This window comes from Podarcis liolepis, assembly GCF_965112155.1.
Source record: "Podarcis liolepis genome assembly, chromosome: 3".
Classification (NCBI taxonomy): domain Eukaryota; kingdom Metazoa; phylum Chordata; class Lepidosauria; order Squamata; family Lacertidae; genus Podarcis; species Podarcis liolepis.
The window spans coordinates 23,948,540-23,976,277 of NC_139557.1; the positions used below are offsets into that span (position 1 = coordinate 23,948,540).

The 27,738-nt window shown below is 45.4% G+C and overlaps 1 protein-coding gene and 1 long non-coding RNA gene across 3 annotated transcripts; one reads left to right on the top strand and one right to left on the bottom strand.

Annotated features, from left to right (window-relative positions):
• The first annotated feature begins 843 nt into the window (after positions 1 to 843).
• Positions 844 to 1,895, top strand: LOC310703030. The gene is made up of 2 exons (XR_014523907.1): positions 844 to 893; positions 1,071 to 1,895. It is a non-coding gene; the product is annotated as an uncharacterized lncRNA (long non-coding RNA).
• Positions 1,896 to 4,341: 2,446 nt separating this feature from the next.
• On the bottom strand, positions 4,342 to 14,972 carry TMEM14A (transmembrane protein 14A). Of its 2 annotated transcripts, none has more exons than XM_083495803.1 (5): positions 14,753 to 14,972; positions 9,523 to 9,608; positions 8,202 to 8,303; positions 6,865 to 6,952; positions 4,342 to 5,135 (listed from the first exon to the last, which is right to left on the bottom strand). In XM_083495803.1, the coding sequence occupies exons 2-5, from the start codon at positions 9,596 to 9,598 to the stop codon at positions 5,096 to 5,098; spliced, it is 306 nt and encodes a 101-aa protein (XP_083351929.1). In that variant the 5' UTR covers positions 9,599 to 9,608; positions 14,753 to 14,972; the 3' UTR covers positions 4,342 to 5,095. The 2 variants fall into 2 exon arrangements, with proteins under 2 accessions (XP_083351929.1, XP_083351930.1); XM_083495804.1 differs by lacking the exon at positions 14,753 to 14,972 and adding an exon at positions 11,656 to 11,872.
• Between the last annotated feature and the right edge of the window lie 12,766 nt (positions 14,973 to 27,738).

The following is a 27,738-nucleotide window of genomic DNA, read 5'->3' on the forward strand; positions in this document are numbered from 1 at the left end:
TATTTGGCTGGCAATTCAAGGGACAGTTGTTTGTTTTCAATCATACAGCACAATCCTATACATGTTGACTTAAATGGGAATCCCAATGAGTTTGGTGGGCTGTACTCCCAGGCAAGTGAATATAGGTCATCTAATCAGCCATATAGTTCAGAGAAATGCATGCAAACCTGTTACGTACTGAGTTGAATAGGATCCAAAATGCAGCAGTCTGATTGGTCCACAGGAGCCACCCAATCCAGCTCCAGGTGGAAGTGAATCCACAACCTGACTGGCCTACAGCAGAATCCTGGAATTGGCCAATCAATCTGGCCACATGACCCAGAAGCTGTACGCTGGCTCCCTCGGCCAAAAAAGCAAGATGAACGCCACAACCCTAGAGTCGGTCACGACTGGACCTAATGGTCAGGGGTCCCTTTACCTTTACCTATTGCCTTATGGGAGAAAGCCCCCTATTTTTTCTCTTGGCCCTGAGCCAAGGGTGCATATTAGTAGTGCTGTTGTTAAGATGGCATCGATAAAGACAAGAGAGACAAGATGGTCGCCAGCCTGTGGTTCTGGTTCTTTCTACTTCAGGAGAGGCCACGCCCATCTCAAGTTGCATATAGGAAGTTTCGTCTCAGTCCTGGAAAGCAGGAAGTTCTGGCTGGAGGACTGAGGGAACCTTCATGTCTACTCTACCCAGGTTGTGTTCGACTGCACCTGATTCTTACATCCCACAGCCCCATCAATGAGTGCTGCCAAGTGAGAAACATTGCCCATGTGCCAGCTTCTGATGGGCACCTCCAAGATCCCTGCTCTCCTTTCTTAGGGTTCTTTATATCTGAAGGGCTTGAACTAGTCAGTCCCTTGAATAGAACGGGGAAGCCTAGCCCATGTGGCTGATGGTCAGAGATGTTAAGAGCTGATGTACACAGTGGCGTAGCATGGGGGTGCAGGGGGGGCTGGCCGCACCGGGCGCAACATCTGGGGGTTAGGGTTAGGGGGCGCAAATTCACGGGTTAGGGGTTGCAAATTACTTGCCTTGCCCTGGGTGCTGACAACCCATGCTACGCCACTGGATGTACAGAGAGGCACAGGTTCCCCAGCCCCCCAAAACAGAGGACTATTCTCAGCAATGGGTACATGACCACCACTCACCTCTCTGCAAAAAGGGCCTGAGGACGAGTGTTACACTTGTGATGCAAAACTTTCACGTCTCCCATGCCTTTAAAAGTTTTAATCGGTAGATTTGCCTTAGAAGTAGAATATTGTAAAGAAAAGTGCTTTCTTTTTCTCCCACATTTATTTGTTTTCCAGAGTTGCCATGGGCACTTAAAAAGGAACTAATCTGTTTAAAACAACAGTATTATACCAGGGTAAGCAGTCACTGAGCCACTCCTTGGGCTTGTTTTTCACCCTCCAGCCAAATAGATGATACAGTATGAGAACTGGAATATTCACAAAGCAAATGATTACTGCTCTGATCATTTCAGAGAAGTACTATATTAATCCCTGTAATGGAATATACTTGCTTTAGACTACTAAACTAGAGAATCCCACTTCTCAGCCTTGTTAATTTGTCAGCCTTGTGTCATCAAACAAGACTGGGCCTGCATTTAACCTGTGTTTATCCTTTCCCCCACTTACCCAGAGCATTAGGAGCTTCCAGTTTATGCTGCTTCTTTATCTTGGTAGCTCCCCAGGGTTTACTGTTTAAAGGGGTGAAAGAATTCTGTGAATTCTAACCAGCATTTAAAAGGATGCCGAAATTCAATCTCAGTTTGTAAACTCTATCCTGGAATTACCTCAGCCAGAGTTGCCACCTTACACATGACCTACAATAATACTGTCGGCTTGGAATGTCTAAGTAGGTTGCACACTTTATAAATACAAGAAATAAAAGTATTGATGTGTGATTTCTGTGCCTATGGCCCTCCAGAAGTTGTCAGACTCCAACGCCCCTCATCTCTGTTCATTGGCCATGCTGGATGGGGGTTGACAGTATTTGGAGTCTGACAACATGTGGAAGGCCACAGGCTTCCCACCCCGATTTAGAGCCATAAATCTTTGGAACATGGCTTAATAGGACTACATGAGCTAACTCCACCTGCAGCACGGACATGTTCCGTGGACACGCTCCCCGCCTTGTGTGCATTCAGTATAATGCATGGAATACGCCAGCTTACATTATTAAATATGTGGCCTTCAACAGCTGCAAAATTCGCTATGAAGTAATGGAAAACTGTAGCTGCTGAAGTTCTGTCTGTTATGCAAAGTGGGAAAATGACTGGGTGCTCTGCCAGACTTTAGTGGCTGACCCTATCTATAGTTCTAGTTACAGGTAGGTAGCCGTGTTGATCTGCCGTAGTCAAAACAAAATAAAAAAATCCTTCCAGTAGCACCTTAGAGACCAACTAAGTTTGTTATTGGTATGAGTATTTGTGTGCATGCACACTGTGTATCTGAAGAAGTGTGCATGCACACAAAAGCTCATACCAATAACAAACTTAGTTGGTCTCTAAGGTGCTACTGGAAGGATTTTTGTTTTGTTTTGTTTTGACCCTATCCAGTTAGTTTGTTGTCTTTTTCAAAAAAATGTTGCAAAACTCACTGCATGAATTAATTATCAACTTTTCTGGCCTTGGAGATACAATGAGTACAACTCAGCAGTTTAATAGCTGGTTTAAAATTAAGCTGTAGAACAAATGCAGAAAGGACTGTCTTACTGCTGTTTATCGATTCTGGAGATAAATCTGAGAGCACTTACACACGAGAGAGAGAGAGAGAGAGAGAGAGAGAGAGAGAGAGGCAAAGCTTATGTCTGGTGACCACTATATATAGCTCTGTGTGTCATTGTGCCACTGTAAATTGTCACGCCGACATAGTGAACATGGGGGGTGAATAGCATTTCCATGACTGAGCCTCCTCAGGCAGCCTTCCTATACTTATCAGGAGCAAGTCCCATTGAACCCAATGGGCTTCTGACCGAGCAGAGTGAATAAATGTTCCGCCATTTTGTGTTTGGATGCTACAAAACGGTTGCATTTGGTTTCAGAGGCCTGCTCTGCACAGTCTGGGCAAAGGTTCACGGAATGTTAAAGGGACACAGGGGGACATTTTGCAGTGGGGCACCAAATGATTAGCCTAGCAACCTGGCACTTATGTAACCAAGTGTCTGACTGGGTGAAAGGTTGGGATGGGGGGGGGGGAGAGAATGAAAATAGTGTGTCTAAGTCAAGCAAGAAAACAGGGTGGTTAATTCAAGTTAAAGAAACACAAGAGGGAAAGGAATTGTACAATTCCTTTCAGATCATAATCTGAGTGCAGTGGTACCTCGGGTTAAGTACTTAATTCGTTCCAGAGGTCCGTTCTTAACCTGAAACTGTTCTTAACCTGAAGCACCACTTTAGCTAATGGGGCCTCCTGCTGCCACCGCGCCGCCGGAGCACGATTTCTGTTCTCATCCTGAAGCAAAGTTCTTAACCCGAGGTACTATGCCCCCCATATGCCGTTCATGCAGGAAGCATCTTTTGGCAGGTGGCAATGGGTTTCCATCAAGACTCAGCAGAGAGAATTCTCTTCCAGTGTGCCATGGACCTGATCCCTCCACATGGTATTATTTTTTTAAAAAATTAAACAAAATATGTGAAAAGCATACATGGTACTTAGGGCAAACTCTATGCCAGACTTGGGAATCGCAAGTGAGTAGAGTGCTTGTGTTCAGTTCCTGTTTTGGGGGTTCGAATAGGCATCTGGCTGATTACTGTGACAACGGGATGATGAACTGGTGAGGACTATGGCCTGATTCTGAACTCTTCCAAAGTTCACCTGAAAACTCCCGAGTGGTGACAATACAACATTTGAAGGACACAGAACATAAGTCACACCAAGTAGTAACGTGGGTGGCGCTGTGGTCTAAACCACTGAGCCTCTTGGGCTTGCCGATTGGAAGGTCAGTGGTTCGAATCCACACGACGGGGTGAGCTGTTGCTCTGTCCCAGCTCCTGCCAACCTAGCAGTTCGAAAGCACACCAGTGCAAGTAGATAAATAGGTACTGCTGTGGCACGAAGGTAAACAGTTTTTCTGTGCGCTCTGGTTTCCGCCAGTGCCCCGTTGCACCAGAAGTGGTTTAGTCATGCTGGTCACATGACCCAGAAAGCTGTCTGTGGACAAATGTCGGCTTCCTCGTCCTGAAAGTGAGATGAGCGTCGCAACCCCATCATTGCCTTTGACTGGACTTAACCTTTTTACCTTTACCTAGTAGTAAAATCACAAAAGCTCTCTTCTGGTTACTTATACTTCATCATCCTAAGAATTCAAGAAGTTTTTCAATGTCAGCAATTAAGACAAGGGAACGTGCCTTCAATATATTAAACTTCTTTATTTCAGTTTTGGCAGTTTCCATATTCTGGATTTCTGGACGGAAACAAAGCTTTCCTGTGTTTCGGCAATAAAAAATGTTTTTAGTTCTATATGCATCAGATATGTCTATTAATCAGGGAGCTTCAGTACAACATAAGAAGATCCGTATAATGAAAATTGTTAGGTATGCATGTTCGCAATGCTCTATTTCGTGTTTTGTAAATCTCCATGTCTGCAAAATTGTCATTCAGGGCTGCAGATGAATTTCAAAGCATATGCCACAGAGCAGGAGTCTGAGTTTCAATGGTCTTGTGATTCCCATTATTTCGGATGGTGTACTTCTTACTGTTAAGAGTAAGGCATCACTGAAATCTCACTGCTCCACAAGAAATAAAAAAATAATAACTAGGATCGTCATTAAAGGACAAGTCAATCACTTGTCTAAACAAGAACATAGATGTCAACAAAAATTACAAACAATCGTATACATTTCTAATCAGAAATAAATGCCATTGAGGTCAATAGCTCCCAGGGGCATAGGACCACAGCCCAAGAAAATGCTACTTAGAGAAAACACTAATGCAACTTAAAGAATGTAGCCCCAAATCCACAAAAAAGTAACGCCGCCTTTTGTGCAGTATTCATTAACCCCAAAAGTGCTTGATCTTCCTACATATACATTGAAAAATACAAAGGAATTGTTTCTTGTTCATGTAAAATTATACAAATGCCGTTTCTTCCTGCTTTGGTCTCTCATACCAGGTGAAGAACAAGCTTCAAGATCATCAGAAGGCTATGTTTAAAAGAGAGAGAGAGAGTGAAATTAGCAAGCATGCTGCCAGTTGAGACGTGAAAGATACATTTCCATATCTAGGACTATGTATACTCTAATCTTTTTTTAAAAAACAAAACCCTACACCAAGGTAACCCAACGTCCCTGCTCAGAAAAGCTGAATTCTGTGAACTGCACAAAGTATGCAAATGTTATTCATTTGGTTATTTAGTTAGTGCATTTAGTTATTCTTCAAATCATAGAGATAAGCAAAAAAAAAGGGGGGGGCTGGCCAATACTGCCCCCCTACCCCTCTCCCCAGTTTTACAAGGCACTGATGATGTTCTGTCTCTTTCTCTCTGTCTCTTAAATTTTCTGTTTTACAATTTAGAATGCTCATTTAAACACCCTTAAAATATCAAAGACTTCCGTTCTTCTCTTTCCATGGTTCATTTTGCCTATCATAAATCCCTGCATATTTTACATAAACTAAACCATTCAGTATTCCATTATTACATCCTTCAAAACTTATTTACACTGTTGAATTTATCTTAATGCTGCCCACGTTTTCGAGCGCACACAATTTCCCCCAAATATTCAATAAACATTTCCCAATCTTCTTGTAACGTTTGTTCTTCTTGTTCTCTTATTCTATATGTTAGGTCCGCAAGCTGCGCACATTCCACCAGTTTAAGTTGCCATTCCTCTTTATTTGGGAACTCACTCGTTTTCCATTTTGGGGCTAACAAAACACGGGCAGCAGCAGTGGCATACATAAATAACCTTTTTTGACACCTGGGAATTTCTGTCTGGATTATCCCCAACAAAAAGGATTCTGGTGTGGGTTTTTTTGGAAAAGTACTTTTAACCTTCCCCCCCCCCAATTCATTATGAATTATTTCCCAATACCAGTGGCGTAGCGTGGGGGGTGCAGGGGGGCTGGCCGCACCGGCCGCAACATCTGGGGGGGGAGCGTGCTCGCACTCGCAGCTCTCTGCCCCTGCTGAAATCCACGGGTTAGGGGGCGCAAATTACTTGCCTTGCCCCGGGTGCTGACAACCCACGCTACGCCACTGCCCAATACTCTTTGACCACATATGAAATAACATTCTCTCAACCTACTGATGATGCACTCTCAATCCTAGCTTCCTACTCTTAAAAAACAAGAAACTTGCTTGTTTGTTTTAAGGTCAGGAAACTATATCTCCAATATAAAATCTATACTGGAAACGATATCTCCAATAGAAGATCATGTACCTCAGTGTAGCTGCAAAATCACAGAACACACAGAATTTGGTCTCAGAAAACTATGAAATGCTGTGGTTTGCAACCAGAAAGAGGCAAACTTTCCCCAATATCCTGCTGCTCCCTGAAGCCAGCTCCGAAGGGAACAGTGTGGAAGGAAAAGTGCTTGCGGAGGAAAAGTTGGGATCAACCCAAATCGCCTCCTGTTCTTCTGGCAAGAGTTTCTGCCATGACCTCACAGATGGACCTTTTCTGCTTGTGTAAGGGACAGTCTGGATGCAACTGCCATGACTTTTGTCACCTAAAAACTAGTTCTATAATCAAGAGACAGATTTGCAACCAGCAGCTCTCTGACCATGGTTTAAAGTTGTGTGCAATACAATCCTATGCTTACTTACTCTGGAGTAAGTCCCCCAGTGTTCAGGGATGCTTGCTCTCTCAGGTATGTGCTGACTGGACTGCAGCTGAGTAAAAAAGGGGACTCTCTCTCTCTTTATTTACCTACCTGAGGCCTGCTATGATTCCAGCTGGCATTAGCTTCTTGGTCCTCTTAAACCTCACTCCCATTACAACTGTCAGGAGGAAAGCTGTGACTGCAAACATACATACAAGCATTAGGTTATTATTAATTCTATGGGTTTTTAAATGCTGCCTTTCAGCCATGTTTCCAGGGTGGTTCACAACAACAAAACGTAAGAACAACAGAGCGTGCTCAGTGACCAAGGATGATGGAAGTTGTGGTCCCAAAGATCTTGAGGGTACCAGACTGCTCTATCCTCATGATGCACAGCTCTGCAAGGCTCAGGTGAGTGCTATGCAGGGTGATAAAAATCAAAGTTTTTCTTAATTAAAAAAATCAGTTTTTTTTATTTAAATTGGATTTTTAAAAATTTTAATTGGAAGTTTAAAATTTAAATTGGATTTTTAAAATAAAATGCTTTCGGAGGAATTTTTTTTCTAAAGATAGTTTTCTATTTAAGTTACATTATAGTCCAAAGGCTATCCATCAGGAAATAAGGATTTGTTTTAAGTTTTTCATGTGTGCTAAAACTCAGTCTGAGGTTTGTTTGTTTTTTCAAAAAATGTTTAACCACATCAGCTAACAAACATGGATAAATATGCTAGAATATGAGTGTTTCAGTTAAATAAATTGTTTAAATTGTTATTAAGGAAATGATTGTTTTTCTCCTTCCAATAAAGTACAGCAGAAAAGTTGTCCAAATACAAACAGTTAACTTATCAAACCTCACAATAACTTCATAATTATCTGTCTATGTATAACCAAATCAGTAATTTTTTATATAACTGTAAAAACTACTCTGAAAATTAATTATTCAAAAAATGAAACCTTCACCTGGTTGTAAATATTAAGATTATACCGGCAAGAATGAGCCTTTCCGTAAAAAAATAAAATGATTTAAATCTTACTGACTAGTGATTTAAATCGTGATTTAAACTGATTTGATTTAAATCAAATCCACCCTGGTGCTATGTAAATAGATTATAGCTCTGCACATGGAAGAGCTGCGCCATCGATTAGTGTGCCAAATGTGAAACATTTCCTAACATTAAAGAGAACAGGGGAGCTGCTTTCACCTCAGCCTGTTGCATTTCCTCACTGGAAGTCCAAATGCCCCCTGGAGCCAAATGAAGCAGTTAAAACTGGAGGTGACTGCTTATTTTGAGTCAATACCTGCAGCTGTTACAAAGGTACTTCCCATTTTATGGCTATCTGTTTTCAGTTTATGATCATTTGTTTTAGGATGATTACATTCAAAGCAAGATTTCAATTTCCTGTTAAACTTGCCGTGCAATGCCTTTTCCAGAAAGCAGGATACTTACACAACGATATCTTTATATCTCTGGGGTCGTGAGTTACCCAATATGCGCCATAAGCAGCCATCAAGCCGAAGAAGAGGCCAGCCACCAAGGAGATTTTACTGCCTGTAACAATGACATCACAATAGATCAAGCTTAGAGGAAAAAAAGGAAATATGCAGAAAACTGAAAAAGAAACGGAAATGCTTCTACAATGTCTTTTTGAAATATGACGGTCACTTTTTGGTAAACTTAAAATACATTTACAGTTGTACCTCTGGATACGAACAGGATCCGTTCTGGAGCCCCGTTTGCATCCTGAAGCGAATGCAACCCGCGTCTGCGCGGATCACGATTCGCTGCTTTCGCGCATGTGTGTGATGTCATTTTGAGCGTCTGCGCATGTGTAAGCGGCGAAACCTGGAAGTAACAGGTTTCGTTACTTCTGGGTCGCCACAGAGCGCAACCCGAAAATGCTCAACACGAAGCTATTTCAACCCGAGGTATGACTGTATTTAAAATGTATATTGCATGTTAAGATTTCCCTCCATTCCTTTCTACAGCTGTTCCAAGATTTAAGATCAATCAATCAATCAAATAATCTGACCAGACCAGATTTAAGATTTTATTCTGATCTGGTTGAAATCTGAAAGGCTTTATGGATTTCAGTCTTGAAACCAGTTTTGTGCAAAAGTGCTATGTATGTATGTGTGAGAGAAAATAAATATACAAGATAAATTCAAAGACATCTTTAAAAAAAAAACTTTAAAAGAAGGAGCACTTTTGGTAGGAGAGAACGCTCACGTATTAATTTAGTTTCTTTTTATAGTGAAGTGAAAAGCAAGCTGTCTGGCTGAGGTTCAGCAGAACCTCAAAATCTGGTGGGGTGCCCACCAAGTTGGATTCCATAAGTATCTTAACTAACTAGATTTTTGGCCTTACCTGAAGACTAAATCAGAATTATTAAATGACTAGGCTCGTCTCACATCAAACACTCTGGTAAAGTATAGACAGAAAATGAGCTTTTGTACCATGATGGCACTGAGGGGAGTAACCCCCTCTCCTCCAGCCCTACATATTTATTTATTTAGTCATTTAATAAATAACAACAACAACAATTTATTATTTATACCCTGCCCATCTGGCTGGGTTTCTCCAGCCACTCTGGGCAGCTCCCAACAAAATATTATAAAGATGATAAAACATCAAACATTAAAACCTTCCCTAAACGGGAAACTGAAGTGTTTCACATGATTCTTTCTACACCACTGGAATGTGATCCAAGGAGAAGTGGGAAAGAAGACTCCATTTTTGTGTGTGCGTATTCTACAATTCCAGTGCTTACCTTTGCGAATATATCCTGCAGCACCTCCGAGAGCCACAACCGCAGCATAACCAAAGCCAATCCAGTCCACACTCATGATGAAAAATCTATAGGGCAGAAAACCAAGTTACCAGTGAGAATATAGAAAAACTCAGGGAAAGAGGAGGAAAGAGAGTTATGACCCAGTGTTCTTGTGAACACCCAACAATTAAAGGAAAACACATTCCTGGACATGGCGGTCAGCTCTGTCCACCCAGCAAACCAATATGCACCCATGGTCAGGTCTGCAAACTGGAGGATTAGAAGAAATCCTGTCTTTCATTCAAGCTGTCTTAAGAAACCAGTCTCCATATTACAAATACCAGAGACAAAGTGAGTTTTCGAGCTCTACAGCTAGACTGGTTGACTGGGAGTGGCCGAGACCATATAACACTGGTCCTGAAAGACCTACATTGGCTCCCAATACATTTCCGAGCACAATTCAAAGTGTTGGTGCTGACCTTTAAAGCCCTAAATGGCCTCGGCCCAGTATACCTGAAGGAGCGTCTCCACCCCCATCGTTCAGCTGAGGTCCAGCTCCGAGGACCTTCTGGTGGTTCCCTCCCTGTGAGAAATGAGGTTACAGGCAACCAGGCAGAGGGCCTTCTCGGTAGTGGCGCCTGCCCTGTGGAACGTCCTCCCATCAGATGTCAATAAAATAAACAATTATCTGAGTTTTAGAAGACATCTGAAGGCAGCCCTGTTTAGGGAAGTTTTTAATGTTTGATGTTTTAGCATGTTTTTAATATACTGTTGAGAGCTGCCCAGAGCATGTATAAATGAATGAATGAATGAATGAATGAATAAATACAGTATGGTGCAGTCTGCCCTGTCCTGCCGCTGTACGCAAAACTGCTCACCACATGGTAACAGCAGCCTCCGCGTGGCAGGTGTTAAGGGGCAAACTAGCTCTTAGTGGAGAGCGATGGGGGGGGGGCAGGACTGGTTTGTCAGCACTGGGGGGTGCTGAGGTCAGAGGGTGCCACTGGGGACACTGCAACAATGGCAAACAACAGAAGGTGAGGGCCTAGAGAGGGCAACGAATTTTGGCATTGCACAGGATGCCGCTGAAATATGAAAGCCCAAATTCGACCACTGCTCTTAGCTAATTCTAAAGCGCCTTGGCCCTTTATCCCAAACTGCTCTCCAGAGCATAATAAACTTAAACCACTTGCCCTACAAATCATGGAGAATTTGCAGTTTTTCCAGGCTGCGCACTGGCCACCCAACATTCTTCAAAAGTCTAGCCTGGAGGTCAACCTCCTACCTAGCAATTTAACTTCTGAAACTTTTTTTACTGTTTCCCAGGGCCAAATTGTTTTTGTTATTTACTTTTTCAGTTTGCCCTTGGATGCAAGCTTCCCTCCCAAAATGACCAGAACGGGGAGCCCTGTTGCAGAATCCGATTGTAAGACTACAACTCCCATCAGCCCTAGAGCTAGCGAGACCAGAGGCCAGAGACGATGAGAGTTGTAGTCAAAGAATCATGGAATTTGATCCAAGTCTCTGCAGTGAAGGAACTTCAACAAAAACATCCATTACTGATGGCCATCCAGCATGGGCGTAGCCAGGATCTATAACGTTGGGCTGTGCGGCAGAACTGAGCTATCTGCAATACGATTTGTCAGTTAGCGGGTGGCACTGTGGGTTAAACCACAGAGCCTAGGACTTGCTGATCAGAAGGTTGGCGGTTCGAATCCCCGCAACATGGTGAGCTCCTGTTGCTCGGTCCCTGCTCCTGCCAACCTAGCAGTTCAAAAGCACGTCAAAGTGCAAGTAGATGAATAGGTACCACTCCGGTGGTAAACGGCGTTTCCGTGTGCTGCTCTGGTTCACCAGAAGCGGCTTAGTCATGCTGGCCACATGACGCGGAAGCTGTACGCCGGCTCCCTTGGCCAATAAAGCGAGATGAGCACCGCAACCCCAGAGTTGGCCACGACTGGACCTAATAGTCAGGAGCCCCTTTACCTTAAATATTTCTTATTTATTTAGGGGGCGGGGCAGCTCCCCCCCCCCCCAGCTACACCCGTGTCATCCAACCTCTGCTCAAAAACCTCCTCTGGATGGAGAACCCACCACGTCTGCTCAAAAACCTCCTCTGGATGGAGAACCCACCACGTTTGGAGGGAGCCTGTTCCATCCGCGGACCCAAGGCTGAGAAAGGCTGCTCGGGACTCAGGATGACTTTGCGCAGCAGCAGGAAGATAACCCACACATGTGACACCTCTTGCAAAACGCGACCTCCGCCGATCTTCTGAGCGCGTGCAAAAGTTTCAGTTTGGAAAACACGGGCGGCGCGCCTGCCATGTTTGACCACCAGCTGAGAGGCATTATCTGGGCGCGCCGGGCCTCTTTCTCCCCCCAGCCCAGGTTTTCACCCCCCAAATCCTGCAAGTTTCCCTTTGCTCTTTCCGCATATCCCCGGTGGCGGGGGCGAGGCATCAGGGGCGCCGACTTATAAAAAATATTGGGGGGGCCCATACCGGGGTCCTGCCGCTGGTTCGCTCGGATAGCCGGGAGAACGCAGTTCGAGGTGGCGGTGTTGGGGAGAGACCCTCGCTCAGGGCGCCACTAGACTTGGCGGCCGGCGGCCTATCTGGGGGGTTTTGGAGCGTATTTCGGCGGAGCGATTGGGGAGGAGGGGGCTTGTTGCCGGATTCTTCAGCTGAGCCGGAGATCCACTGCTGGGGGTCCCTGGGCCGAGTTGTGAGCACGCCCTGCTGAAGGGAGATCCAGCCGATTGCGCGACGGGGACGGCCGGGGCTCTCCGGCTAGGGCGCGCGGCTGGCTGGCTGGCGAGGGAGCAGGTGGGGAGGAGGCGGGGGTCCTCACTCTCTTAGGAAACGCACCCGCGCGCCCGATTGCCACGAAGTCCGAAGGGTGCGTGTGTGGAATTAAAAAGCAAAAACGAGATACGGGCAGGGCAGGCAAAGAGTTTTCTGCAAGAGGATGGAGGGCAGGTTGAAGAGAAAATCACTCAGGATGAGACAGTCAAATCAGCCATGATAAAATGGGCTCAGGATATTGGGTATAACATCATGTTTGAGGACTGGGAAAGGTTATGGACCACCGGAATGAAATTCACGGCATGTAATGCCTTGAAGGAAAATATTATGAAAATGATTTATAGGTGGTACATGACCCCAGTCAAGCTTGCAAAAATATATCACCTGTCTGATAATAAATGTTGGAAATGTAAGGAGGCTGAAGGGACATTCTTTCACCTCTGATGGACTTGTCCAAAAGTGAAGGCCTTCTGGGAAATGATCTATAATGAGTTAAAAAAGGTATTTAAGTATACCTTTCCCAAGAAACCAGAGGCATTCCTCTTGGGCATTGTTGGCCAGAAAGTGCTAAAGAAGGATAGAACTTTCTTTATGTATGCAACTACAGCAGCAAGAATACTTATCGCAAAATATTGGAAGACACAAGATTTGCCAACACTGGAAGAGTGGCAGACGCAATTGATGGACTACATGGAACTGGCTGAAATGACTGGCAGAATCCGAGATTTGGGAGAAGAAACAACGGAAGAGGACTGGAAAAAAATTAAGGACTATTTACAAAAACAATATAAGTTGTATGAATGTTAAAAATTTAAACGATTCGGAAACTATAGCTTCAGCAATTAGATTTGGGAAACAGGAAATTATATTTTAAGTAAGAAAAGGTCAAAATCTAAGGTAATACTATGTTTAATTTAAGATATAAGTAACTGATGAAAAGTATGTTAAATTTAGAGGTATAGTATTTGAAAAGTACAAAATAAGGTACGAAACAAGGTAATAATTTGCTGATATCTTTATTATAAAGAATGCAGGGTAAGGGAGATGCGAGGAAGTCCAGTTAGTTATATAAAAAATGTGTTGAATGATTGGTTTTCTTTTCTTCTTTTTTTTTCTTTTTTTGTTCTTTTACTTTTTTCTTCAGTGTATGTTTCTAACTTTGTATTTGAAAACTTAATAAAATATTTATAAAAAAAGAAGAAGAGAAAATCCTTTCGCTTTTCTGGGGCTCAGGGAAGTCTCAGAGCCGGAGGTTGGGGAAGGGACCCCCTTTGCTCTGCCCTCTTCTCCCGTCTTAGATTTGCATGGGGGTCCCCGCCCGAGCTTGCCTGGCCACTGGGCCACACAAGGGCCGCGCTCTACGCGGCACACCTTGCTAGCCGCGCAGCTGTCCTCCGCGGCTGTGGAGCGGCCCTGCGCCGGTGCCCAGCCCCTCTGGGCGCCCGCTGCGCTGCCAATGACAAGCGGGCGACGTCGCGGGCGGGGAAGGCGTCGCTTTCTTTCCCGATCCTTCATCCTCCCAGTCTTCCAGCCCTTTTTGGGGTTGGAAGCTCGTCTCGTTCGCCCTTCTCCTTTCTTCACCCTGCGAGCAATTTTCCTCCCTCGTCTCCCTCCCCATTTCTCCTTCCTTCCTTCCTGACTGACTGACTGACTGACGGGCTCTGGCTCTGGCTCGGGCTCGGGCTTTGGCTCGGGCTCAGGCTCGGGCTCGGGCTCGGGCAGCCACAGCGTCGGCGGTGTTGGCGATCGGCGGCGCGGGGGGGGGGTGGCCCTCCCGGGGGAGCCGGCGCTGCTCAATGGGGTTGCCAAGGAGACAGGCCGGCCGCCCCCCTCCCCCGGCCCGGCGCCCCCCGCCGCGCCGGTGCCCGTTATGGAGCTGGTGCGCGCCGGGCGCCCTATAAAAGCCGCGGACGCGCCCACCGCCGCCCGAGATTATTGGGGGGGCTGAGCCCCCCCAAACGAATTTTTGAGGGGGCTCGGGCCCCCTCAAGCCCCATGGAGTCGGCGCCTATGCGAGGCATCCCCCATTTGCCCTGCAAAGAGTTCACGCGAAAACGACACCCGGAGCAGCAACAGGGAGTGGGAGGCACCCGAGCAGCCCACGCCGGAGCAGGAGGAAGTGACGGCTCTGCAAGGCCCTCGGCCTTGGCCGGGCTTGTCAATCGCGGCCCGGCGGGCTGCCATAGGCCAGGCGAGGCTATTTTACCGGAGAAGGGGAAGGAGGGAGCTCCAGCCTGGGCTGGCGCGCCCTGCTGTCAGTCCGGTGCACGGTGCGGGGCATGCAAAGGCTGCTGCTGCTGCTGCTGCCGCCACCTGGCCCTCTCCCTCCCAGGCCCCCATCTCCCTGGGGGGCGCATAGCAAGCCTCTGCCCCGCGCGGCCTCCTTTCACCCGCTGCCCACCTCCTTTCTCCCGCTGCCCACCTACCTGGCTTCGCAGTGCGGGCAGCGCCTCCCTCGCCTTCGGGATCCGCCTCCGCCTCCATCCGCATCTTTGCGCTCTCTTGCGCGCCTCCTACTGGCCCAGAGTGCGAGGGAGGCTTCATGGGTGGGTGTGCCTTCGCGGGCCTCTTTGCAAGGCAGCAACGGCCCTCGGAGGGGCGGGTTTGCGATGCGGTGTGGGGTAGGGTGGGCGTAATTCCGAGACCTTTCCTAGTACGTCCTCTTTATTTTCTTGCCCGGGTTTTTTGCTCCTTTGACCGAGGCCGGAGAGTTTCAAGGCGAGGCAACAGTGCCACCGCGTGGGTGAAAGTAGAAAGCGAAAGTGCCAAGTCTAAAAGGAGGTGGTTCTAAAGAAGTCAGTTTAAAGAAGTCAGTGTAAATGGGAGTCACAGGTTGAGATCTGGTGAGACTCTTAATGCATATCCTCCAACATTTCTCTGATGAAAATAGGGACGTCCTAAGGAAAAGTGGAGTTAAACCACAGAGCCTAGGACTTGCCAATCAAAAGGTTGGCGGTTCGAATCCCCGTGATGGGGTGAGCTCCCGTTGCTCAGTCCCAGCTCCTGCCCACCTAGCAGTTCGAAAGCACGTCAAAGTGCAAGTAAATAAATAGGTACCGCTCTGGTGGGAAGGTAAACGGCGTTTCCGTGCGCTGCTCTGGTTCGCCAGAAGCGGCTTAGTCATCCTGGCCACATGACCCGGAAGCTGTATGCCGGCTCCCACGGCCAATAAAGCGAGATGAGCGCCGCAACCCCAGAGTTGGCCACGACTGGACCTAATGGGCAGGCATCCCTTTACCTTTACCCAAGGAAAAGTGGGACATTCTGGGTTCAAATCAGAAATCGGGTTGGCTTCTGTAAATCCGGGACAGTCCCTGCAAAATAGGGGCAAATACCACCTGTGCCTTGCTGAACAAGTTCAGTACAGTGGTACCTCAGGTTACAGACGCTTCAGGTTACAGACTCTGCTAACCCAGAAATAGTACCTTGGGTTAAGAACTTGGCTTCAGGATGAGAACAGAAATCATGCCGTGGCAGCGCAGCGGCAGCAGGAGGCCCCATTAGCTAAAGTGGTGCTTCAGGTTAAAAACAGTTTCAGGTTAAGAATGGACCTCCGGAACGAATTAAGTTCTTAACCCGAAGTACCACTGTATATCAATCCCACGGCACGTCTCCATGGTCAGTGGTGAGAAGGACTGTTGCCAAGCCTAGGCTAAGCCAGTGTGGTATAATCGTTAGAGTGCTGGGCTAGGACCTGGAAGACCAGGGTTCAAATCCCCCCTCGGCCGCGAAGCACACTGGGGGACCTTGGGCCAAACACTGTCTCCCAGCTTTACCTACCTCCCAGGGTTCTTGTGAGGACAGCATGGGGAGAGAGAGAGCCAGGTATGCTGCCTTGATTGGAGAAAAAGTGGTGGGATATAAAAAATAGATAATGTTCCACCTATGAAAAAGGACCTGTAGATTCTATGCAGTCTAACACTCTGTTAAAATGTGTGTGTGTGTGTGTTATGGATATGCTCATGAAACGGCCAAAATAGATCTCCAAATATAATTTCCATCTCAGCCTTCTCTGATAAATCAGCTGATTAATGCTGATGAATAAACACATGCATCATCAAGCTGCATACCAATTAAAGCTTGCACCCCTATTATTATTATTTTCCCCTGGAGTCCGGACCATAAAGCATATGGTATATTTGCAGGCCTTGGATGCAAATGCTTTAAAATAACTAGAACAGTCAATTAATCTTTCTTCCAAAGAAAAACATTGTGTTTTTCTTCTTCTCTTTGTTTCTGCTTGGCAGTCCATTTTTAAATTATATTCCCCATTTCTTTGTATTCCCACCACCACCAATAACTCTAAAAGGATTAGAGAATAATTGTATAATAATTGTATAATAATTGTACAATAAAATTATACAAGTTGATGGAGGGAGAAAGTGGATGCAGTGAAGTTTTCTTCCCTCTCTCACAATAAGGAAGCTGGTATCATCAAATAAAGCTGACTGATGGGATATTCGGGACTGGCAAAAGGAAATGATTCTTCGCACAATACATCATTAATAATAATAATAATAATAATAATAATAATAAAAATAAATTTTATTTATATCCCGCCCTCCCCAGCCGAAGCCGGGCTCAGGGCGGCTAACAACAATCAAATAATCAAACAGTCAAATAGTCACACAATCTAAAAATATTTCATTATAAAAATTAATTAAATCAAATTGATGGCAACCAATTAAGCAAAATTCTTTGCAGGTTGCCAGAGGAGGGAGTCAGGCTGCGCCCTGACCAAAGGCCTGGCGGAACAGCTCTGTCTTGCAGGCCCTGCGGAAAGATGTCAGGTCCCGCAGGGCCCTAGTCTCTTGTGACAGAGCGTTCCACCAGATCAGAGCTACGGCCGAAAAAGCCTTGGCTCTGGTCGAGGCCAGCCTAACCTCTCTGAGGCCTGGGACCTTGAGGATGTTATTAAGCCGAGGAATACACTATCACAGTGGCCCCAAGCTTAGATGTGGCTAGACACATTCGTGGAGACTACTAGTTATGAGGGCTATATGCTGCTTCTCGGCCATCTTCTTTGGCGATCACTCATAGCCGAGTAAGATTGGCTTCCATGGATATGGTCTTAACAGTCTGTCCGCAAGAGACCATAGAGTAGGGCTACCAGATGTCCCCGGTTCCCAGGAACAGTCTCCGGATTTGCAAATCTGTCCCCAGGAAATGTGGCCGCGGCAGCCTCAGCAGTCTGGAGCCAGCCTGGTAGCGCAGTTGGCTCTGGCTGGCTTCAGGAGTGGCTCACTGCTGTGGCACCCGCCATTTCCCCTGCGGCACAGCAGCAGGCAGCGAGCAGCTCCTGAAGCCAGCCAGAGCCAACTGCACTACCAGGCTGGCCCTGGGAGACGGCACACCGCCCGCCCATGACTCTCAAGCCTCCCCTGATCTGTCAAAACGAAGGGGGAAGGAGATCGGGGAAGGCTTGGGAGTCATGGGCGGGCGGTGTGCCGTCTCCCAGCTTTTTAAAAAAACTCTGTGCATTTATGTTTCACATGGCGCAAAAGGGCTTTGCACCTTTATACAATATGCATGTATGCTTGGGCCCAGGGTCTTTTGCCTCACCATCCCCACTCCTGACTTCCTGTTGCTACTCAGCTTCCCCCCCCCAAAAAAAAGGGTCCCCAGATTCACTGAAAAAAACCTGGTAACCATACCGTAGAGGCCAATTCCTGATCTGCACATCCTTCCGCAGTGGGGAAGTCTAGGACAACTATGTATGTGGCAAAGGGGTGGGAGGTTCGATGAGGAAAATAAGGTTTTGAGAACATTCAGGCTGTTCTGTAACCGCAAGGATATTTCTTATGTTGAAAACGCATTGTACTATTAGATAAGGAAGTGTGTTCTTTCTTTCCCTATAAGCCTTTGCTTTTGCTTGTTTGAGAGAACAATAGGGTAAAGGTAAAGGACCCCTGGACAGTTAAGCCCAGTCAAATTCCAGGCTGAGGGAGCCGGCGTTTGTCCACAGACAGCTTGAGGGAAGCCACAGTGCACAGACACGCTGTTTACCTTCCCGCCACAGCCATACCTATTTATCTACTTGGACTGACGTGCTTTCAAACTGCTAGGTTGGCAGGAGCTGGGACAGAGCAACGGGAGCTCATTCCGTTATGGGGATTCGAACCGCCGACCTTCTGATCGGCAAGCCCAAGAGGCTCAGTGGTTTAGTCCACAGCACCACCCGCATCCCATTTTGGAACAGTAGATTTCTCTGTATGCTTGTAATGAAGGAACTTCAGGTAGTTCTGAGGCAAACGCAATGCTATGGGCTATTTTCCCACAACAATCCACAACTATTGCTCATGTAATGCTACCCATTTTGGTGGCATGCAAGAGCATTCGAACTGTGTTGTCGGAGCAAACCAGAGGTTCCTCTTGTCCTGTATCCTGAATTCAGTGGTTAGCCAGAAGCCCCTAAGAAACACAGAACTCCCTCTGGGTGGGCCAAGCATCACATCAGTTATTAGGAGCTATCTTGCCAACAACAGTAATTCTGGTAGCAAATGTTGACATAGTGGTAAATATTTCACTAGTGAACCTCCTGCAATTGGGGGATCAGAAGCAGAAGCCAGGCAAAAGTACAAAGAGTAGAGCCAACCCTTAAAAACCTCTTATTTATTTTTTTAATGAGCCATCTGAAGCCATTTGTACTCAGCTGAGAAAATATTTGTCAAGATCGGTCCCTGTTATTTGTTTTGTGTGCATATGACAATTCCTTTGTTCTGAAATGTTTCAGCAGAGGCTGAGAATTTTAAGCGTTATTTAAATCCTACCTGGTATTTTTATGTAATTATGCCTATATATATATATATATATATATATATATATATATATATGCAGGTTTTGGTGTCTTCGGGTGTCTTCCCGTGTAAGAGTTGGGGTGTCTAGGCGACGTTTCGACGAGGTCTCACTCGTCATCTTCAGGCTGGTGCTTTCGGCTTCTTGTTACTGGAACAGAGCAGGATCTCAGTGTTTGAGTTCCTATAAATACTGTTGAGGGGGTGTGGTGTATAGCCTCCAACGTTCTGGGCAGAGAGGAAGTTCCCAGGTTAGTGTGCCTTTTCTTCTTTTGTTCCTTAATTGCTTGAGGGACATCTTGAGTGATTTCTTGAGTGATATTCTGAGTACCACTTAGGTGGGTCATTAAGTGTGGATTAGTTGCTAAAGCTTTCGTGTCTTGACCTCTTGAGCTTGTGAAGAGTTTTTCTGAGAAGATGGCTGTACTGCACTTAGTTGTGCTCTGGCTTGGCTTCGTGTATAGGGGCGAGCTGTGGTTTTGTGCCCTGTGCCAGCCAGATCTGTGTAGGGATAGCAGGGGGGTGCAGCATCCGGAGGTGCCACTATGGTTTGGCTACTGGATGGTGTCTGTAATTTATCTGTGGAGAGGGTCTGGGTTTGGGTCTGGTGTGGTTGATTGGTGATGGCGTTCTGTGTGCCTCTGGTTCTGGTGTCGGTTTTTGTGGGGAGGGCTAATTTCCAGATGTCTGGCAGGCGGGACGTGTCGTCACGCTTGTTCATGTTGTGAGGGTGTTTCTCTATCTCGATGGCTTCCATGATTATTCTCTTGTGGTGATGTTCCATGTTAAAGAGCAATTTTAACATGAAGTTGCTAAGCAACTTCAGCCCTATGCAGAATCCATCGCTTCACACGTTACTAACTCCTTCCAGTTCATAGAAACAATAAAGAAGCAAAACCTACATCCCGATGACCTACTTGTGAGCTTCGATGTTGTATCTCTCTTCACACAAGTGCCCATTAATGAAGCCTTGACAGCCATTCAAAACAAATACAATCCCCCCGAATACATCCTGGACCTGACCAACCACTGCCTAACCAACACGTACTTCATCCACAATGGACAAAGATACAAACAGATAGAAGGAGCACCTATGGGATCACCCCTCTCACCGGTCATCGCAAATTTGTACATGGAACACTTTGAAACCAATGCTTTAGACAAGTCAGAACACAAACCCAAACTTTGGCTCAGATATGTTGACGACACCTTTGTAATTTGGCCACACGGGAAAGAAAAACTAGATAGCTTCCTCACACATCTCAACAGCCTACACCCCAAAATACAATTCACTATGGAAATAGAAGCCAACAACCAACTTCCCTTCCTTGACGTCCTAATCTACAAAAAACCTGATGGCTCCCTAGGACACACTATCTACCGGAAAAAAACACACACCAACCGCTACTTACATGCACAATCACACCACCACCCTGCACAAATAAACTCCGTAGCCAAGACTCTCATCTCCAGAACCAAACGCCTGGCTGACAAAGACCACTTGACAACTGAGTTACAGAATCTCTCAAATGTGTTAATCGCCAATGGATACCAGCAAAACAGGGTTACGAAGCTAATCCAAAAAGAAACACCCCCCAAAAACCAAGACACAGAAGAAAACAATGGCATGGCCCTCCTTCCTTATATCAAGGGCACTACAGATAAAATTAGCAAAATCCTCCATAAACACAATATCAAAACAGCCTTTTGCACCAACCAAAAAATAGCCAATATCCTCAGAAACCCCAAAGATAAAATCCAGTTGGAAAACCAAGGGGTCTATGAAATACCCTGCAAAGTCTGCCCAGCCACGTACATTGGACAAACAAACAGACGAATAAATGCACGTATCGCAGAACACAAGAATGCCGTCAAAAAAGAAGAAAAAACTTCCTCTCTTTTCCAACACATGAAAGAAACAGGACACGAAATTAATTTTGCAGAATCCAAATTGCTCTTTAACATGGAACATCACCACAAGAGAATAATCATGGAAGCCATCGAGATAGAGAAACACCCTCACAACATGAACAAGCGTGACGACACGTCCCGCCTGCCAGACATCTGGAAATTAGCCCTCCCCACAAAAACCGACACCAGAACCAGAGGCACACAGAACGCCATCACCAATCAACCACACCAGACCCAAACCCAGACCCTCTCCACAGATAAATTACAGACACCATCCAGTAGCCAAACCATAGTGGCACCTCCGGATGCTGCACCCCCCTGCTATCCCTACACAGATCTGGCTGGCACAGGGCACAAAACCACAGCTCGCCCCTATACACGAAGCCAAGCCAGAGCACAACTAAGTGCAGTACAGCCATCTTCTCAGAAAAACTCTTCACAAGCTCAAGAGGTCAAGACACGAAAGCTTTAGCAACTAATCCACACTTAATGACCCACCTAAGTGGTACTCAGAATATCACTCAAGAAATCACTCAAGATGTCCCTCAAGCAATTAAGGAACAAAAGAAGAAAAGGCACACTAACCTGGGAACTTCCTCTCTGCCCAGAACGTTGGAGGCTATACACCACACCCCCTCAACAGTATTTATAGGAACTCAAACACTGAGATCCTGCTCTGTTCCAGTAACAAGAAGCCGAAAGCACCAGCCTGAAGATGACGAGTGAGACCTCGTCGAAACGTCGCCTAGACACCCCAACTCTTACACGGGAAGACACCCGAAGACACCAAAACCTGCATTCCTGTACCCGTGAAAATCTACGAAAGCATATATATATATATATATATATATATATATATATATATATATACACACACACACATATATATATATATGTATATATATTTATTGATGGAACAAAGTTAGCATTTCTTCTAAAAGTGTGTGTAAATACAATGTACTCCTAAAATACCCCCCCCCCCAAGTCTTGGGGATCACTTTCTAAAAGTATTCAAATTGTTGTCTTTAACAAACAAACAAAGAAAGGAAGGAAAAAGTACCCAGATGTGTTTTAGTTATAAACACTGCAAAAATATATAGAATTGCATACAGTGTTTGCCATACTCAAAGCAGACTTATTCAAATTAACAGACCTGTCTAACTTAGGTCCATTATTTTAACGTCCTACTATGAGATGAAATTAGTTGGGCACAATTCATAAGATGCCCAAGCGGTTCATAATTTATTGTTACAGGGAAATGCAAAATTAGAATCGAAAAAGAGAACAAACTAGGCACAACCAAAGGAGCCAACACAGTAATATAACAGCGATCATGAGAATACTGATAGTAATTTAAAGGATAAGAAATAAGGAAATGATTAACTAACTCATCCATTCAGTACTTCTGCAAGGCCATTTTACCTTCTAGGTCAATACTGTAGAGTGCTCCTGTTGTCTGGTTGAACATTTTCTTGCTTAAATGTCTTACAGAACCCATTTCACCTTATCTAGTATTAGAAGAATACTAGTATGGATGAATTCAGACTCCTTATTTCAATATTTTAAAAAATGAGTGTGTGTAGGTGCATTCAGCAAAGTCTACAATTGGCAGTAAACCCAACTGGGGCCAGTATAAAACCAGTGCCATGCATGGAAGTCTTGCTGGGAAAGAAAGCAAAACAATCTTTATCTGGGAGCTACATGTGTATGCTAAGGACAGAACTATCCCATGATGAAACATAATATGTTCTAGCCATAATTTCAGCCACAAAAGTTATAGTTAAGAATAGAGGTATAATTAGCATGTTGTGTTTGCCATGCCAAAGTTAATACTTTGTCAGTGTTTCCATTATAAGCACTAATTTGAGGCTCTGCAGATTTCTAACTTTGGTCCATTAATTTCAGTGAGTCTACTTTGAGTATAACATAGATGGAAATCCTCTTTCTCATAATGTGGATCCATTGTTTTAGGTCTCACCCTCTGGAGAAGCAGCAAATGAATTTGGTCACCATTATTATTATTATTATTATTATTATTATTATTATTATTATTATTATTTCTTCTATACTGCCCTATACATGCAGGTCTCAGGGCAGAAAAATATCAGAATATAAAACCACAGATAACATAATCAAAATAAAAACAACCCAATAACCCCCCAACACATTTTAAAACGGCATTACCTATATGACTGCCCTTTATAAATAATAAAAATATTATCAAAGTGAACATCATATTTGCCTCCTGTATTTCTGTGAGTTTCCAGTGCAGCGCAATATGGGTTACTAATAAAATACCTTGCATCTCCCTCTCTTCCCCACCCCCCAAAAAAGATTTCTTGAATATTTCCGAATTATCCTTGTAATCCAGGTCTTAGACTTTAGTTAAATGTTCTGGGCTAAGATCAGAAGATCAGAAAGAGACAAAGAATTTTTTAATAATAAGATAAAGGTAAATCTTTTTAATAATAAGATTTGTACTTAGGAGCGGCTTTTTGAAATGTGATGCCAGTCTTTTATCCATGAGACTAAACAAATCTTATTAACAGGGACACGAAGATGTGAAGGTGTTACTTTGGTCAAAGAAAGGAGGCACTGTTATTCCTTGGATTACATAAGACTGAACTTTAAGCAGAAAACAAATAATTTTACATCCCAGTGTTGTTGCAAACATCCTCTCAGAACAAAGAGATGCAGTCCAATCCACACATCAATCTTAGTGCGTCACGCATGTGTGAAGTCACGTGCGCAACACACAATGCAGTTTCAGTGGCCGACTCCTCCAGAGCCCTCAGCCTCTTGTGTCACACACGCATTGTCACGCATGTGTGTGACGTGTGAGAGGTAACACACACACAAAATGTGCACCTCCTTGCCTACAACAGTGCTAGTCAGGTGTTTGTGTGGGAACGTTGAGGATAGTAGAAGAGGCTATATTGATTAAATAGTATCCTTCCTCACACATGCAAGTGAGCTAATAGCAGAGCCCATTCCCAGAAGCAAGTTGATGGGTTCACTGGAATCATATAAATTGAGCAATCCAGTCTGGCTTCAGATTGGATTGTTCCTGGTAAATTTCCCCTTTAGTAAGGTAAAGGGACCCCTGACCATTAGGTCCACTTGTGGCCGACTCTGGGGTTGCAGCACTCATCTCGCTTTATTGGCTGAGGGAGCTGGCATACAGCTTCCGGGTCATGTGGTCAGCATGACTAAGCCGCTTCTGGCAAACCAGAGCAGCGCACGGAAACGCCGTTTACCCTCCTGCTGGAGCGGTACCTATTTATCTACTTGCACTTTGACGTGCTTTCGAACTGCTAGGTTGGCAGGAGCAGGGACCAAGCAATGGGAGCACACCCCATCGCGGGGATTCGAACCGCCGACCTTCTGATCGGCAAGTCCTAGGCTCTGTGGTTTAACCCACAGCGCCACCCAAGTCCCAAATTTTCCCTTTAGTCCCCTCTTAAAAACAATAACGACACGGCGGTCTTCCTTTAGAAAGTAATGATAAGGTTTACTTACATTCAGTTCACAGTATGATCCTGAAGACAGGCTTTAGATTTTAGTTACGGCTGCAGAGAAAGGTGTGAGTTCATCCTCTTGTGAGGAATGAGCCCATGTGCTGCTGGCTGAGGGCCAGCAACAGCAAAAAACATCAAGATAGTCAAGAGAGTGAGAGAGTCAAGAGGAAGAGGAAGATGGCTGCGTGAGTAGCCCCTTTATAGGGTCTGCCAGGGTCATGCCCATCTATCTAGTCACATGCAGGGGGAGGATGCTCCAGACCAGGAAGTCCTCCTGGCTGGAGCAACATTCCCTTGTGTGTCAACTGTGGGCAAACAGGAAATGTTGTATTTGACTGCTTGTGTCATGTCACATTGCATAGTTTAAGAGCAGCAAATGGAATTAGTCCCTGGCTAAGGGTGGAGCCCCCCCTTCATGGATCACTGCCCTGTCGTGGCGAAGGGGCTTGAATAACTTAGAGAAGCTATGAGCTATGCCATGCAGGGCCACCCAAGATGGACAGGTCATAGCTGAGAGTTTAGACTACAGTTGTACCTTGGGTTAAGTACTTAATTCGTTCCGGAGGTCCGTTCTGAACTTGAAACTGTTCTTAACCTGAAGCACCACTTTAGCTAATGGGGCCTCCTGCTGCCGCCGCACCGCCGGAGCATGATTTCTGTTCTCATCCTGAAGCAAAGTTCTTAACCTGAGGTACTATTACTGGGTTAGCGGAGTCTGTAACCTGAAGCGTATGTAACCCAAGGTACCACTGTAAATGTGATCCACCTGGAAAAGGAACTGGCAAACCACTCCAGTATTTTGCCAGGAAAGCTCCAAGGACATAAAAAAGGAGAAGTTTTGAGAAGAAAGTGAGAGTTTCCAAGGTATGCTCTGGTTCATGGGGTCACGGAGAGTCGAACACGATTAAGACGACTGAACAACAAAATCAAAGGGTGGCCTTCTGTGAGGGAAGCTGTCGTTTCATCCTGCATTGCAAATCCCACACTGAGCACAGGGATTCATAGAATTATAGAGTTGGAAGAGACCCTGAGATCAAGAGTCTCACACTCTACCAACTGTTGAACTAGACGACCTCCAGTGTCCATTCCAACTCTTATGAACCTGTGATCATGCTTGCCATGGTGGCAGCCTAGGGCTTCACCAAGAGAACTGATCAAAATGATTCCTAGGACATCTTACAGAATCCAGTTAATGTGTTCCATGCATTGTTAGGATCGGCTGTGCATTTCATGGCAGAAAGAGAGTCACCGCAGGATGGCTAGTGGAAGCGTCGCCCTTCTGAAAGAACTATAAGCACTGCTGACAGAATTGCTATAAGTCATGTCTTAGCCAAACAAATCTGGCTGACAAATCCGTTCTCATAATCTGGTTTATCGCAAAGTGAAATTAGGCTCTCTTGTAACAGGAAGCAAATCCCTGACCAATAATTTGAGCATCTCCTACTGAAAGGATATGCTTGCATTTAATCCAGTTGCTCAAAGTTTGTTTTTCAGTCGGAAGGCTCAAAAGTTCATGCATTATAAAAAGAAGGATGGACATTCCTCGCGCGGAGTGCAGTGGTTGTTATCCTGTGTTGCCATGATGTATTTACTGAGAAAATCTTTGCAAATAAGCCACAGCCCTCAACCCCTGAACCCTTCTAAACCAGCCAATTCCCATGGGGAGTTCAGGAGTTTTTATAGACAGATACTGTTTTCTCATGAGAATTTTGCTGGAGTTCATAGACTCAGAATTGAAATCAGAGGAGATTTATGAGGTTGTGCTGCAACTATCATGTCTTTCTTTCCAATACGTGAAGAATGCATAGAATGAAGCGTGTCTCAGCTGTGGAATCAAGATGGAAAATAGTAAGAGCTTGATTCGCAGAGGCTGCAGCCTCAAACACACTTCTAAGTTCCAGGCGGCTCAGTCTTTGTGCAAACAGATACTTTCCTCTCATTAGTCTGCAGAGAGACCTGGAAAAGAAAACAAATGTTAAGTAGGTAAGAAAAGCCGTTTAATGCATCAAATCTTCCCTTGTTTTCAGCAGCAGGAGGGGTGTGGGAGGGAAGTAGTTCCCCTATCCCAACTACTGTTAATTCCCTTGGCTATTTCTCTGACATTCCCGTTTTACAGTTCAAGTTTAAATCTGGAACAGTGTTTGCTTTTTGAGAGACAGTTGGTGCTTTTCATGTCATGTATTTCAGCTGGAATTTGGCCCAAGCCAAATATCGTGGCTTGAGCGAATGAGCGGCAGCGGAAGTGGTCTAAGGAGGAAGGACCGCTTCTGGAGACCTTCCAGCTTTCCAGTACAGTTATACACTTAAGATTAGGGCAATGGTCTAAACAAAAGAGAAAGGAAAAGAGTTCTCATCATCCGCTGATCTGATTTATTAATATAATCCTTGGCACAAAAATGGGAACTTGAAAAATAATCCCTCTTAACATTCTAAAACCAAATCCTAAAGCTTTTAACTGTCCTAAAATGGATGCCCCTTCCTTGAAAATAGTTTTTTTTTTGGGGGGGGGAATCTATTGGAAACTGATGCTTATCACCAAAAAACCTGCACCCAGTTATTAGTTTTTTTCAACTTCTTCCCTGAACACGGGGACATTTAGAGTGGCTGCCTTTCTCCTCCAGGATTTCAGAACAGACGTTAATTCTAGTATTATGCTGTAGACCAGGTGTAGTTAAGCCTCAGACTGGGGGTTCAAACTGTCCAGGCAAAGCAATTTTGTTTCCTTCCCCCCACCTCAGATTTTGGTGTCAGTGGCATTCTATCTATCTGTCATCTATCTATCTATCTATCTATCTATCTATCTATCTATCTATCTATCTATCGTATTTTTCGCCCTATAGGGCACACCGGCCCATATGGCGCACCTAGTTTGGGGGGGGGGATAAAGAAATCCCCCCCCCAGGCGCAGGGCTGGGGTGGGGGAAGCCCGAGCTTCCCCTGACCCCAGCCCCCAGAACAGGCTGCTATCCGCAAGCAGCTGGGTTCCGAACTCCCGCCGGGCTCCCCAGGCTTGCGGATATCTGCCCGAAGCCTGGGGCGCGCTCTGCTGCGCTCCCCGGGTTTTGGGCTGCAGGCTGCTGTCCGCAAGCCTTGGGAGCCTGGCAGGAAGTCGCGTCGGGCTCCCAAGGCTTGCGGAGAGCTGCCCAAAGCCCGGGGTGTGCTCTGCTGTGCTGCCCAGGTTTCGGGCTG